Source organism: Ictalurus furcatus, chromosome 16, assembly GCF_023375685.1.
Source record: "Ictalurus furcatus strain D&B chromosome 16, Billie_1.0, whole genome shotgun sequence".
NCBI classification, from domain to species: Eukaryota; Metazoa; Chordata; class Actinopteri; order Siluriformes; family Ictaluridae; genus Ictalurus; species Ictalurus furcatus.
This window is the reverse complement of record NC_071270.1, coordinates 22,709,831-22,725,832: the sequence shown is the minus strand read 5'-3', so window position 1 is coordinate 22,725,832 and position 16,002 is coordinate 22,709,831. Positions and strand designations below refer to the sequence as shown.

Genomic DNA, 16,002 nt, shown 5'->3' with positions numbered 1-16,002 from the left:
CTCACATATACATATACAGACTTGGACACATGCTCAGTTGGAAAGTAATGCTCAGTGTGTCTGTACCTGACTTACCAAGCCTTGTGTCTGTATCTCGCTATTCTGGTTTTTATTCTTGCCTGGTTTTTGGATTTTGGTTTTGCCTATATTGTTCTGTTTGCTGAGCACCTGATCTTCTGCCTGTTTCATGCTTATGATCCTTGCCTCACATTTTGGAATTGTTTGCCAGCGTCTTTTTAATAAAAGGCTAACCTGCACTCGCATAACTCTCCGACTCCGCTGCATGACATACTCTCATTATATCCAGTAAAGTCCAGCAAATATTACCATTCCTTTATGGATTTGGCGTGGCTCCTCAAGTTAACATTAGCAACCGCTAGTAGGAGTTATCACTCAAAAATACTCCAAAAGAGAAATATTTCTATCGCCTATAAAACGGGAGATGATCCAATTGCCATATGAATCTGGAAGGGTTTGTGCAGGTGTTTTGATATCTCTGAGACCCTAAACCTGCCCATCTCATGTGCTCACGGGGCTTGCAGGACATTTATGGTGTCCTTGATTTCTGTCAAGGTAAATAGAGAATATTTTGAGTTCATGAACATGAAATAAAATCGATCAGTGTATGTTCGACTTACCTAAAATTAGTCACGTATATATAAACATCAGGTAACTGTGTTTCTTAGGGATGCCACTGAAAAATTTCAGCCGGCAATGCTCAAAAACGCAAAATATTAAATATTCTTCTGTCAAATCTAACACTTTACAAATAATGTTAATGGTGCTGATAATTAGGAAGCGAATGAATATTCTGTTTTCTTTTCTCTCCTATGCCAGTCGTATGAACATTAGAGAACCTCTTTGTAAAAAGGATTTCTGATTACATTTTTTTTTTTTTTTACTATTTACTGCATTTTAGTGCACGATCACCTAAAATCTTCCATCCAGCAGAGTATTTGCATTTGCCACTGCCAGCAAGTTCCATAGATTATACATTATATGGCCAAACATTTGTGGACACCTGATCATCACACACATATGTTCTTGTTGAATATCCCAATCCAGATTTTGTCCGCCTTTGCTCTTATAATAACCTCCACTCTTCTACGAAGGCTTTCTACTAGATTTGGGGGCGTGGCTGTGGGGATTCATGATCATTCAGCCACAAGAGCATTAGTAAGGTCAGACACTGATGTTGGTTGAGGAGGAATGGGGTGCAGTCGATGTTCTAGTACATCCCAAATGTGTTCGGTGGGGTTGAGGTCAGGGCTCTGTGCAGGACACTCGGGTTCTTCCACCTTAATCTACCTTCTCAAACCAGGTCTTCATGGAGCTGGCTTTGTGCACAGGGACCTTGTCATGCTGGAACAGGTTTGGGCTTCTTAGTTCCACTGAAGAGAAATTGTAATGCTACAGCATACAAAGACATTCTATACACTTGTGTGCTTTCAACTTAAAATATAGATTTGTAGCAGTTTTAAGTAGAATTCTCTGGAATCCATAAAAACTGCATTGATTACATTGACATGAATAATTAAATGTATGAATAAACAAAAAGTATTGAATTAAATGCCCTCCATGATGTGAGCAGAGAGCAACATGTTCTTTAAGCCTATGCATCACTAAAAAAATACTTTTTTTTCCACACATGCAGCCTATAAACTAAGTGCTTCATGGCCAAGTGCATTTTTGTTTACTGATAAAATTGTTTCTCAGCTGTATGAACCTCTGCATATTTCTCTGTGGTGTGTTTCAGGTGGTGTGTTACTCTCTGACGGCAGTACTGTCGCTCTGATATCAGGATCCAGATTACCTTTCATTACCTTTCAGTGTAAATAATGAGAAATGTGACGTGGCACATAAGGAATGGGAAAAAATAAATGGCTTTTCATGACAGCAGGATCGAGGATGGGTTTTGTTCCATTCCATCAGCACATGTTATTTCTTATATTGGTATACACTCTCTCTCTCTCGCTCTCTCTCACTCGCTCTCTCTCGCTGTATTTCACACAGAATCCCAGGTAAAATCTCGTCACTTGATGCTCTCTGTTATGCCACTGTGCAATCAAATTTCAGAGGTGACAGCACAAGGGATGGAAAAAAAAAAAGCCAACACTGGGTCTCTGAATCACACCAGCCTTTCCTCTGTGCTGCAATTATGATTCATACACATTCATTTTGTTCTCCTCTGGTGGTCTGATTGAATTGAGGTTGTAATAGTGACTAATGCAGACCAATTAAAACAAAGTGAAGTCAGCACTTAGGTCACTGGAGTTAAGTCAGGAAAGACTGAATCATCAAGAAGGTGAACTTCATCGGTGAGTTGAATGCTGACGCCTGGAACTGGTGGACAGGAGAATGGTTAGAATGTATACATGACGGGATCAGCCTGTGGCCAGTAAAGTCTACAAAGACACAAGACACTGATGGCCTTTGGGATGAGACTTGCAGGTTATGGACCTGAGGGTAATAATAATATTTTATAGAGTTGTCTTTTATATTATGTGTGTGTAACTGCCTGTTGGGATGCGCCTGTCTAAACCTGAACAGTGCATGGGGTGTGTGTTGCTTCTCTGCCACCAGATAAGAGAAAAGGTCATCCTTTTTCTCAGCCAGATGAAAATGAATGTTCCTGTTTGCTGTTCGATGCAGAATTTCACTTTCACTTGCAGTAGAAATGCCTGTCTATACATATACATATACATATACAGTCCGCGCAAAAGAACACTGTAGAACATTCACCTTTTTTAAGCACTCAAGCTTTAGTTTGATTTAGCAGGCTGAAGCAGGTTCTCTTATAATAACATCTCCTTGTATTTTACTCCATCCGTTGTCCGTTAAAATCTGACAAGAAGCCCAGTTTCTGAGGATGGAAAGCATCCCAAGTCCATGATGCTGCCACCACCATATTTGATGGCGTTAACTGAGGTGTGTTAATTTGCGCCACACATAGTGCTTTGAAACTTGTCTCAAACAAATTGTCGAGCTTGGTCTCATCACACTATCTTCCGTGGGTCACTCTTATGCTTTCATATGGCTCTTCTTAAGCAATACAATTGAGGACTCTCATACAGTCCTCAATAATGCACAGCTATTGAAATGGTTGTCTGGTGTACCTTCACTCCACTCTCAGCCACTGTATTTTTTTAACTGCTTCAGAGAGACTGTTAGCCTCACTGTGACTTCCCTCACCAGTCATTGTCTAGTTTTGAGGCATGGCCTTGTCTAGGTAGCGCTTGGGTGGTGTGAGGCAGATTCCACTTCCTCCCTATTGATCCAACAGTGCTTACTCGGATGTTCAACGTCTTAGAAATAATTTTACATGTTATTCCTAAGTTATGAAATTCTATTACATTATCCTTAATGGTGGGGACACGAGTTATAAAAATACTATACTGTATACTGTAAGATAACATGAGCTATAAAAACACTGACAAGAATAACGTGTACCTTTGTCGAGTAGAGGAGACATGTCTGATGGATAGTAAACTTTCTTTAGAGCATCTATTCTGACTTCACGTCTTAAATGTAATAATTACGGTCAAGAATTACTGTCAGATTTGCATCATTTAAGTTCCTATAACCCTTTAAACACCTGAATTTATCTTTGCACAGCTGTGTGTTCTCTTCATGTGGCATGTGTTATGCCACCTTCAGCCTTTTAAACGAACACGAAGGATTAAACTTCATGCATTTATATTGACGTTTTCCTTTTCCGAAAAGAAAAAAAAAAAAAACGCTCACTTTTATATAGAACAGAATCTTAATGTTTCTTTTAAAGTCTATGAAATTTATTACAGAATAAATAAGAAGACAGGATTTCACTCCTACTGCTGTTAATTCAGATTGACCTCATGTACATTTTAGCTAATTGTCCAGATTTTTCACACTTCAGAAGCACTAGGATGTACAGTGACACATCTTGGTTAGTTGGTTAGACTCTTATGTAATGTGACCTATTTATGGCTGCGTTCTGCAATCACATATTTAAGAAAACTGCATAATGTACAATCAATATGATACACAATGGCCTGTCTGTACAGAAAGTCTGCTCTGTATTATCAGATAATTACGGTTTGAATTTATGAAAGCACATCCCATTTATCAACTTTGCAGTTCTAGAAAGCTGTCAAGATTCGTGCACAGGTTTGGAAGTAACTGCAGAGCTTTATTAAAACCAGTAAGCAACCGAAACCAAAAATGGCAAATCCAATATGGAAGACAGGCAGGAGAAAGGTCAGCCGATCGAGACAGGCAAGGAGATAATCAGGCAATGAGTAATCAAACAAACACTTAGTGCTGGATTTTAAACACCTCTCACGTAGCCTTCAAACCTACATAGCTCATGACAACAATCTAGACAATGGAAAGTTTTGACTGTTGGAAACCAAACAAACAGAGATGTTTTGGTCCTGATGTGACATTGAGTGGATATTGGTTTTAATCCCCCAGATGTACAATAAAGTATGTAGGTGAGTGTATGAACAATGCTGCTCACTGATTTTGCACACGGACGTAAACTCAAGTATAAACCGGGCACGTGATGGTCATGTGGTAAATACGCACATGCACCACCTTATCTACATTATCTGGCGGTATATTCTGGGAAATGGAGTTTGTTGTGGAAGTGATGGTGAGAAATTCTGAAGTGTAAAACTGGATAAGTTTATTTAACTCAAAAAAATACGAGGAAACTAATTACCTCAAAAATTTGAAGAAGATAAATCAATTTCTTTAAGCCAAATACACTTAAATATAACAAGTTTGAGTTAAATTTTTGTTATATTTAAGTGTATTTTGCTTAGTTTCCTCAAATTTTTTGAGTTAAATGAACTTATCCGGTTTTACAGTATGGGAAATGGCTTGGGAGATGTGACAAAAGCAAGCTTGAATATAATGACTGAGCTCCTATTTGAAAATTTACGAGAAAGCAAAACCAGAAAAAAATCCCTTGTCATAATTGAGCAAATTGATGCACGTGTTGTGTGTGGTACTCCGGTTCCCTCCCCCAGTCCAAAGACATGTTGTAGGTTGATTGTCATTTCCAAATTGTCTATAGTGTGTGAATGTGAGTCATTGTGCCTGTGATGGGGTTGGCACCCCGTCCAGGGTGTCCCCCACCTTGTGCCCCGAGTTCCCTGGGGTAGGCTCCAGGCTCCCTGTGACCCTGGGTAGGATAAGCGGTAAGGAATATGGATGGAAGGATGGATGTATGTGTTTGTGACATATGTCCAGGGTTGCCAGAGCTGCATTAAAATAAAGCAGCTCAATAAACAATTACATTAATTTGTAAATAATTACAAAGGAGCATTCGTTTTCCCTGGATAACTATTTCACCTAAATAAATAAAATATATCTTCGAGAGTGAAAAAAAAAAACATTTCAGAAGTAGTTCTATCCTTGCAACAGTGTATATAAACCTCTGAGCAAACAAGCAAGGAACAAATAACATGCATAACTGCCTGCCACTGATTGTGCAAGTTTATTATATCAAATGAAGTATTTAATCAGATACACTGTCCATTTCTCCACTTTGTTCCCCATAGACATCCCACTTTTTTTGTGCTAGCCTGCCTCAAATACATATTTACGACATGGAGAAGCATGTTGCGTGTTTCAGTAATGCACAGTGCTTAAATTGCTTATTTTTTTATATATATATATTATTCAAGATTATGATGCAGAATGCAGGCACAAACTGCTTACCATGTCAGTGTGTTTGCCGTTTGTTTGCTTTACGCTTTTCATTTCTTTTCCCCCTGCACTATTTCATGCCTGAAGAGTCAATCAGAGCTCAACATGCTCAGCTGGAAGTGACGAGAACAGATGAGGGCCCCCTAGATCATCTCACACTTTGTGTATTTGTTATTATTTGCCACGAGGTAAACGTTAAAGCTGAGAGCCGAGGTACGGTTAATACATTTCCTTATGACTCCATCGGTACGAAATGAAGCAAACCGCCATCAAATTCGCCATCACTGTGAACAGAAATGAACCCATCAGCTTTCCACGTTTACATTCTGAAATGATCAGTTTCACTGTATTATTAGCTTGTAGCATTAGCTTTACTGTAATCGGTTTCGGACATGAATGGGTTAATCACTGTAAACGATTCTGTCTCGTGTGACTTGATGCATTAACAATATTTCCAACTAAATAGATAAGAAAGATAACATCTCAGTGAGCTCACTGCTAAAACGTGATGATGTATAATGCGGTTTTAATGAAAACTTCCGTCTTAAACAAAGAAAACAAGGAGTACTTAAACACACAAGGCATTTGGTTTGTTTTTGTGCAACGTTTTTCCCTTCAAGCTCAGGATTAGATCTGCTAATGAATCAGCAAGGTTTACAAATAAGCAAAAGCTAAAAATGTTTTAATCTGATGCCATTTATTACACACCCAAATATAAAGCTGCTAAACCTTAAAGCCTTTATTAATGTTTTAGTAAGTGCAAATAAATCTCTGCTTAACAAAAGCTATAAAAAAAAGGAAAGGAAGAAAAAGATGCATGCTCAATCACGCACACACACACACACACACACACACACACACACACACACACACACACACACAAAAACAACAATAGCTTCAGGCTTTTTGTGACAGAAATATGAGTGTGATACTGCAAAGCTGCTCCCCCGGATGCTAACCTTATAGGGAAACACATGGCATAATAAGATTCAGAATGAACACATTTTTAATTAAAAATAATCTCTTGTACCTGAAATAATAGAAGCGAGTCGGAATTCATCTGAGAAATGCATTGGCTCGTAGGGGGACGTCTCGTAAAGTTCTTCTCCTGTAAACACAAAAATCACATTTTCATTTCCAGTAGAGTCTACCAGACATGTGCTATGTAAGAAATAAAACCCCGGAGGATGTGCTGTTAACGGAAACTAATCAGTGACGGGGTGGTGCGATGCAGAGTTTCGAAGTAGATTATTTTCCAATAACAGCACGCCCTGAAGTGTTTTATTCCTCTTACGCCACAGCAATTAGTCTATTTCAGGCGTTACGTTTTCTATTAATTAAAGAATGACATGTCATACTTTTTAAAAAAATCCTTTTATGGTTACGTTAAATGCTGTGGAACATCCCAAAACAAGTACGTGATCATGTTCCAGAGAAACTGGAAACCATTCTAAAGACTTTCCCATGGTGGAAAACTTACTGTTACAAAGGACTAACACTGGAGACTCCTTCCGTAAATGTTAAATAAATGAAAACGTCAACATTGTACAATGTTCTTTATTAGATAACAAATAATCTGTTTATCAGTTTATCACGATTAGATTATTTAAAGCTTCCTATGATTTAGCTGTTACTATATAAACATAATGAATTAGAACGAGCGCATTAATATAACCCCGTGATTCGCCTTACCGCTGGAACGACTTTCAGAGTTGTTGCTATAAGAAAAAAATTGATCAACATTTTCGGAATAATCAACAATGAGAATCCAACTGCGTTGAATCTGTGGTGTAGTCGTGATCTTCCACAACATTCAATGTCATGTTTTAGTTCTAGACTTCATGTTAGAGCAAGTAAATATTTAATACATGAATAAATACAGCCTTAACATGAAGCCAGCTTAAAATATATGAGAACAAAACAAAACTATTAAATAATCTGGGAGTTGATGGACCACAATGACAAGTCATTTTACATCAGACGTAGTGTTGTTTACAATATTCTAATTCATTTTGGAAGAAAAAAAAAATACAATTATGCATGCTATACTGTACAGTTCAAGCCGAAACTAAGTGTAGCCCCTCCCCTCTGGAACATCAGTAGGCGTAACAGTCGGTTAACTCATTTGATAACTCAAATAATACATGCTGAGGGAAGTGATGCTACGCTCCAAAGTGCATTACTCCCAAGTGCGCTATATTGGCTGTCGTATGTTATTCCACGTATGCCACAGCAATTACAGTGTTTAATTTATTAATGAACGACACATCATGCACTTGAACAGATTTATAGTGAGATTTAATGTTGTGGAACATCCGAGAGACAAGTTAGTTCCTGTTCTCACTTATGCTATAGCTGTGACAAACAATCAATGCCTTACCTCTCTCTCTCTCTCGCTCTCTTTACTGTAAAACTGGAAGGCGTAAACCCCTGTACTAAGACTTTTCTGTGCTGCTAAATTTCACAAGGCATCATGACTGTTACAAAACACTTCAACCGAAACTCCTTCCATAAATTTAAACTAAATTTCTAATAGCAAAACATGTCACCAGAGCAACGATGATACATTTTACTTTTAAACAACACTTTTAAAACAATCTGTTTATTATTAGTCCTAGATTATGTGGAGAATCTGTCGTACAAGCCCCTGTGTATGAGCTGTTACTGTACAAACAATAACGTATTCGAACGATCGCATTGATATTAATCTATCACTCCTGTTACAGAGAAAAAAATAATGCCCACTTCCTGATTAATCAGATTCGAGCAATCAATCAACTGTGCTGTGGTATAACAATATACCAATATATTATATATAACAATGGCCAGTGTTAATGAAAAGGCACTGCACAGCTTTAGGAATAAACTGGCCTTAATGCTATCTAGTGTCAAGTCCTTTCAGTCCATGAACTCCACGTCCCGGAACACACATCAGCCTATCAAAATGGCCACCCCCGGAACCCACTGCTGCTAACCCTCACCCAGTCGCCAGACTTTTGATTACACGCACCTGTTCCCAATCTCTCTCTCTCTCTCTCTCTCTCTTTCTCTCTCTCTCTCTCTCTCACACACACACACACACACAGAGTTCAAAAGAGACTCTGCAAAGTAAAAGCTTAGTTTGTTTCTTATCTGACCTTTACCCAGCCATTTGATTCTGTGCATTATCCTGGTTACCTGACTTTTCTTAACAGCGTTCAAAGCAGTGTTACTGTGAAAGCAGACATAAATATATATAAATAAAATTGTTTTCACTCTGTCCACGTTTTATATTTTTTCCTACATTCTTTTGAATGTCCATGGAATAAAATAAAATATATCAGATGCCACGAGTGAACCTTCTGCAATCATTTACACATTTAAATGGCCATGTAATACGAAGCAATGCGATAACATGAACTTAAAAATGACCTTATATGGCCATGGGCGTTGTTTCGACTCAGGACAGCGGTCATTTGCTGCTATTGTCAAGCAACAATAGCCGAACACAACAGAGCTTCACCTTCGCTTGTTCATGCGAGAGTAGGCTAATGGTTGAGAGGCAGGAATTTGGCCAATAGTTGTTACAAATCTTTTATAATTGACCAATGTCGCTATACATGATTAAAAAGCATGGCATGTAATTTGTTAATAAATGAAAACTTGTAAACAATGGCAGATTATTTGTATAAGTGGTATAAGTGGAATAACACACTTTGGACTGTGCTGTTATTGGAAAATAATCCACTTTGGTGCTGTAACAGTAACTCCGTTCTCCATCTGTCCGCATCACACCACCATGGCGTAGCTATTTTTCCTATAAGAGCACACTCCCAAATGTTATTTCTACATGCTGCACACAGTATTAGGTTCATACACAATAAAATTGTTAGCGAGCTAGGTAACCTAGCTACTGATTTTAATTACACAGTAGCGTAATTGACTTAATGTTGGCTAGTAATGTGGGGTTAAAGCAATGCAAACATGTGCACACATGATGCAGTATTAGACCATAAGCACATCATAATGAAACTAAAGCTGAATCCGGGACATTTTCTCAAATTTAGACATTTCCTACATTTAGCCAGCTAATGTGTGCAGACAATGAGCAGCACAGTTAATATCTGGTTAGTCTAGTTAGCAGTTTACTCTGTGCTGCAAGAGGTTGCTTTTTCATTTGTGTTTATAGATTGCTAGAAATGAACAGTGTTCAGTGCTGAATGTAGCTACAGTACAGTACAGAGCAAAACACAACCTGGGAGATGGCATATGTAAATAGCTAGCATTAGTTATCAAGCTAGATGTTAGTCAGCTAACTCTGTTCAAGATTTAATCCTATTTTTTTAAATACTTCAAGTGAACTTTCTGCCCAAATACAACACTGTTATAATACAATATCCTGACTACAACATTCACCATGATGAAAGATTAGGCATTTATCCTGACACCGGCGTTTATCCGAGTGCTCGCTGCTCCCTGAGCACTAGAGCTTAAAACAATGAGGGTTAGTGGTAGAAAGTCACAAATTAGTCCCTCTGTGGTGAACTACATCACCTTTATCATCCAGGCCTACAACAGAGATGTATGGACCAAGAATCTTTGGAACAATACTATAATTACACTGTAAAAATTAAACAAGAATTTTAAAAGGTGAATGTATTGTTTATTAAGCAATACGTACTAAGGCTTACTGATTAATGATCATGTGACATCACCATGTTTTTCTTTCCAGTTCTGCACCTCAACATATTGCAACAGAATAAATTGGTTTTAATTTAAAAAATATCATGGCTTAGCAACATTACCTTAGCTAGGCAGCTACCTAAAACAGCAAATATTAGACAGCTAACTATTTAGCTTAGCTAACATTACCATTATATATCTCTAGCATTATATGTTATATCTCTAGCATTAGCAAGATCATATTACTAGCCAAAATTTAATTTTAATTTAAAGATTTAAATTGATTTAATTTAATTTAATTTCTAAATTTGAGAAAATGTCCCGGATTCAGCTTTAGTTTCATTATGATGTGCTTATGGTCTAATACTGCATCATGTGTGCACATGTTTGCATTGCTTTAACCCCTCTGCTTTAACATTATGTCTCTAGCATTAGCGATATCACATTACTAGCCAACATTAAGTCAATTACGCTACTGTATAATTAAAATCGGTAGCTACATTACCTAGCTCGCTAACATTTTATTGTGTATAAACCTAATACTGCGTGCATATATTAGCAGAGCCCAAATATTAGCACAGCCCAAAGTGTGTTATTCCACTTATACCACTTATACAAGTAATATTCCAATGATTACAATTTTTAATTTATTAACAAACGACACGTCATGCTTTGACGTCAACCATTTATAGAGACATTTATTGTTATGGAATACACGTGAGACAAGTTAGTTCCTGTTATCACTTGTACTATAGCAGCTATCAACCATCTTTCTCTCACAAACCTCTCTTTCTTTCTCTCTCTTGAAGTTAATAAGACAAAAATGCAGTTGTCATGTTACTGAGAAATCCAAAAAGTCCTGTGTCCTGACTGTTCCAAAGCACTGACACTGGAGACTCCTTCCACAAATGTTACATAAAAAACTCCTAACAGGAAACTTGACATATCATCAATTATACGTTTTTTTTTTTTTTGTTTGTTTTGTTTTTTTTTATTTATAGTTGAATAAATTTAGTTTATAAATAGGCTTAGGTTATGTGGAATGTGTGTTATTCAAGTCCCAGTAAATGATTTGTTACTATAGAAACAATAGTATTTTAGAATGAGCACATTAATATAAGAATTCTTATAAGAATGATGTTATAGCCAGAACTCCTGTCAGAGATGCTCCTAAGCTTCTGATTTGAGAATTCAAAAGTGCTGTGGTATGATGAAGATGAAAGAATGGAGCACACACAGTATTTTATGCTAAGCAATACCTCGAGGGAACAGAACAGGCTATGTGGCGGTCATATTATCAATGTTGCAATTGCCTGATCAAATTTAAATTAAACTCCGCCCTTGTTGAATCAGGGACACCGGTCATGTGGCAAAATAATAATGTGTCTGCTTTGTACCAGAAGAAAACTTTTTTTTTTTTTAAAGTGTTTAATCTGTATGTCTACAACAATGGTCCATGATAGTGATAGTGTGAATTACAGAAAAACTTCTTCTACAGATTTACACAACAAAAGCTACTACACAACACAACACGACAATGATCGAGCAACTTAGGCCAATTTGACACCAGATGCAGTATCCATCCCAATTTACCACTGCTGTGCTTGCATTATGCTATTTAAATAAACCTATGAAGAAAATGGGAATATTATAGAGTGCAGGCTCATAAACCAAAGAGCACAACTTGTAGCCCTGCTGGAACAGACTGGAACAGCTGGTTAATACGATAAACTTTCTGACCTGTCATTGCACAGATCTTTACATAGCTTTATCACTACAGGTCTTTACATAGCTTTATTAGTACAGGTCTTTACATAGTTTTATCACTACAGGTCTTTACATAGCTTTAGGCATTAGGCATGTAGGCGCGGCGTGAGTGGCAGCCTGTTGCAGCAGCTCTGATCTTTTTTGGCTAAGTTTAGTATATTTCCCCTGTTTTTTGTGCTTTCTTCGTGTTTTTTTTCTACACTAATCTTCGGCGTTGCGTTTGCAGATATGGATACGCGATTGTGGAGGTTAGCAATGTTTATTTTTCTGTTAGTTGGACTGTACCGCTCCGCACTGGGAGACCCATTCGGCCACGGCTCTGTTGTTTACACTAGGGAGCAGCTGTTAGCACTGAGCAACACCAGGATACTTCCTACAGAAAGACCGGTGATCCCCGAGGAAATTAGGAGAAGGAGAAGGGGAAGCAGAGCTGGACTTAAACGTCGGGAGAGAAAAAAACGGTACAAACCGTACATTCCGTCCGTTATTATGGGGAATGTGAGATCTCTCTCCAATGAGATGGAAGAACTAATGGCGCTAACCAGGATGCAGAGAGAGTACCGGGAATGTAGCATTATGTGCTTCACGGAGACATGGTTGAACGATCTCACTACGGATTCACTGGTTACACTGGACGGATTTCAACTTGTGAGAGCGGACAGGAAAGCAAAGGAGAGCGGTAAAAGGAAGGGTGGGTGAACAGTGATGTTTGTGAATGAGAGATGGTGTAACCCTGGGCATATCACGGTTAAAGAGCCGTGGTTGACTAAGGATATTGAGTTGCTAGCGGTTAGCATGCGGCCATATTACCTGCCGAGGGAGTTCTTGCACGTCATCGTGATAACTGTCTACACCAATACCCATCCCCCCACACAGTATGTTAAATGCCACAAAGAAAAAAGAAACTGTTTGGACTGGGGGACAAAGATGAGCTGAGGAGGGTTCAAAAACAGCTCAGAGGGGAGATAAGGAAAGGAAAGGACAGCTACAGAAAAAAGTTGGAGGAGCGCCTTCAACAGGACAACATGAGGGAGGTCTGGAGGGGACTGAAAACAATTTCAGGTCAGAACAAAGATAATGGGAGGGGCCTTGTATCCGGTGACCGTGACAGGGCAAATGAATTAAATCTATTTTTTAATAGATTTGATTCAGCTCCATCTCCTCCCCCCTCCTACCAGACCTCAGACCTGTCAGCGACTCAACCTTTCCCTCTTGGGCAATTAGGCACTCCCTCCTCCACCCCCAGGGCTCCAGGAATATCAGCATCATCCAACTCACACCTCAGAGCTTCTGAGATATCAGCATTACACAGCTCACTCCTCTCCACTCCATCCCTCACTCGAGGAGGTTTCACACCCCTCCCTCCATACCATTCATCAGGGATCGCCAACAACTCCCCCCTGCAGTCTCCCTCTGACACTCAATCAGGTGAAGAAGGAGCTAAAGAAGATCAAGGCAAGAAAGGCCCCAGGCCGGGACGGAATCAGCTCCAGACTGCTTAAAGACTGTGCAGATCAGCTCAGTGAGGTCACCCTGCACATCTTTAATCTGAGCCTGAGACTAACAGGAGTTCCAATACTGTGGAAGACTTCCTGTGTGGTTCCAGTACCCAAAATTGCGCATCCGAGAGAGCCAAACCACTTCAGACCGGTAGCCTTAACTTCACACCTGATGAAGTCCATGGAGAGGATTGTACTGCGACAGCTGTGGACCCTAGTGAGCTCAGAGCTAGACCCCCTGTAGTTCGCTTACCGACCATTCATGGGGGTTGAGGACGCCATTATTTATCTGATGCACAGATCACTTCTACACCTGGAGAGTACTGGGAGCATTGTGAGGATCATGTTTTTTTATTTTTCCAGTGCTTTCAACACAATTCAGCCATCACTACTTAGGGGGAAGCTTTTGGGAGCTGGAGTTGACTGCCACCTGGCTGCATGGATCACCAACTATCTTACTGACAGACCACAGTATGTGAGGCTCCAGGACTGTATGTCGGATGTGGTGATTAGCAGCACGGGAGCACCGCAGGGTACAGTGCTTGCTCCATTTCTCTTCACCCTGTACACAGCGGACTTCAGGCAGAACACTAACAGCTGCCACATGCAGAAGTTCTCTGATGATACGGTCATTGTTGGACGAGTATCAGAGGAGAACGATCAGGAGTTCCGGGAGGTCATCGCTGACTTTGTCAACTGGTGTGAGATAAACCACCTCTGCCTCAATGCCATCAAGACAAAGGAGATGGTAGTCAACCTCCGCAGGAGGCCAACCCGGTCTATGCTGGTGAGCATCCAGGGTGTTGACATGGAGAGTGTGGAGACATATAAATTCCTGGGTGTTCACCTTAACAATAAACTGGACTGGTCCACAAACACAGATGTCCTGTACAAAAAGGGCCAAAGTCGACTCCACCTGCTGAGGAGACTGAGGTCTTTTGGTGTGTGCAGGACCCTGCTTAAATCTTTCTATGACACTGTGGTTGCATCTGCCATCTTATATGCAGTAGTTTCCTGGGGAGTTGGGAGCACAGAGAAGGACATGAAACATCTCAACAAACTGGTTAAGAGGGCTAGCTCTGTCTTGGTCTACCCTCTGGATAGCATAGAGGTGGTGAGGGAGAGGAGGATGTTAGCTAAGATGGCGTCTACCATGAGCAATTCCTCTCACCCCCTGTATGAAATACTGGGGTCCCTGTGCAGCTCCTTCAGCAACAGACTGCTGCACCCTCAGTGCAAGAAAGAGCGCTACCGCAGGTCCTTCATCCCTACAGCAGTCATACTCTTTAATGCAACCACAGCATAATGTAGCACTGCTAGCTGTTTTTTTTGCATCATCAACCCACACATTATTATTATTTGTTTCTCACCCTTCTACTGTTAACTGCGCAATAGTCCATTTATCCATTCATGTATATAAACAAGGTGTTACTCATCTGTATATATTCAAATTTGTATTCATCTGTACATACATTGAGGTGTCCATAGTGTACATAATACCATTATTATTATTATTATTTTACTACTTTAATTCTTATTTTTCTATCCCTATTGTATATATTTTTTAGATACTTTATTTCAATTCTATTCCTATTTAATGCGTATTCTTTCCTATCTGTTTTTTGTGTAATTGAGCTGCTGTAGTGAGGGAATTTCCCCAGTGTGGGATCAATAAAGGTTATCTTATCTTAATCAGTGCAGGTCTTTACATAGCTTTATCAGTACAGGTCTTTACATAGCTTTATCAGTACAGGTCTTTACATAGCTTTATCATTACAGGTCTTTACATAGCTTTATCAGTACAGGTCTTTACATAGCTTTATCAGTACATGTCTTTACATAGCTTTATCAGTACATGTCTTTACATAGCTTTATCAGTACATGTCTTTGCATAGCTTTATCAGAGCTTTACATAGCTTTATCACTACAGGTCTTTACATAGCTTTATCTGAGCTTTACATAGCTTTCCATGCACAGGTCTTTACATAGCTTTATCAGAGCTTTACATAGCTGCATCAGTCACTTTTATATTATGGAACTTGTTTTTGCTGCCAAAATTGCTGCTATACTTTGTTGTGTTGCTACATTACACAGTAGTTTACATCCCATGTTTTCTGTATTTATTGTCTTGCACTTGTCTCACATGGTTGTGCATTTGCACTTTATGTAGTCTTGTGTACTGTTCTGTGTTGCACCATGTTCCTGAAGAAACAACAGTTCCAGTGTATACAAGGTATATAGAGGAATGACAATAAAAATCCACTTGACATGACTTGACAAACATGCATGCTGTATTTACTACCCTATTCGAGAACACACTTAAAAAAAATACTACACGACGCTTGTGACTCGTGACCAGTGTGAAATGAAAATCGGTTCA

The 16,002-nt window shown here is 39.2% G+C and overlaps 1 protein-coding gene across 2 annotated transcripts in view; it reads right to left on the bottom strand.

Annotated features, from left to right (window-relative positions):
* gfra2b (GDNF family receptor alpha 2b) overlaps positions 1-16,002 on the bottom strand; it is a 94,092-nt gene that overhangs the window by 42,208 nt on the left and 35,882 nt on the right. For both annotated transcript variants that reach the window (XM_053644830.1, XM_053644829.1), the window contains one exon: positions 6,725-6,802. In XM_053644830.1, coding sequence (XP_053500805.1) covers positions 6,725-6,802 — 78 coding nt within the window. The remainder of the gene's footprint in view (positions 1-6,724; positions 6,803-16,002) is intronic.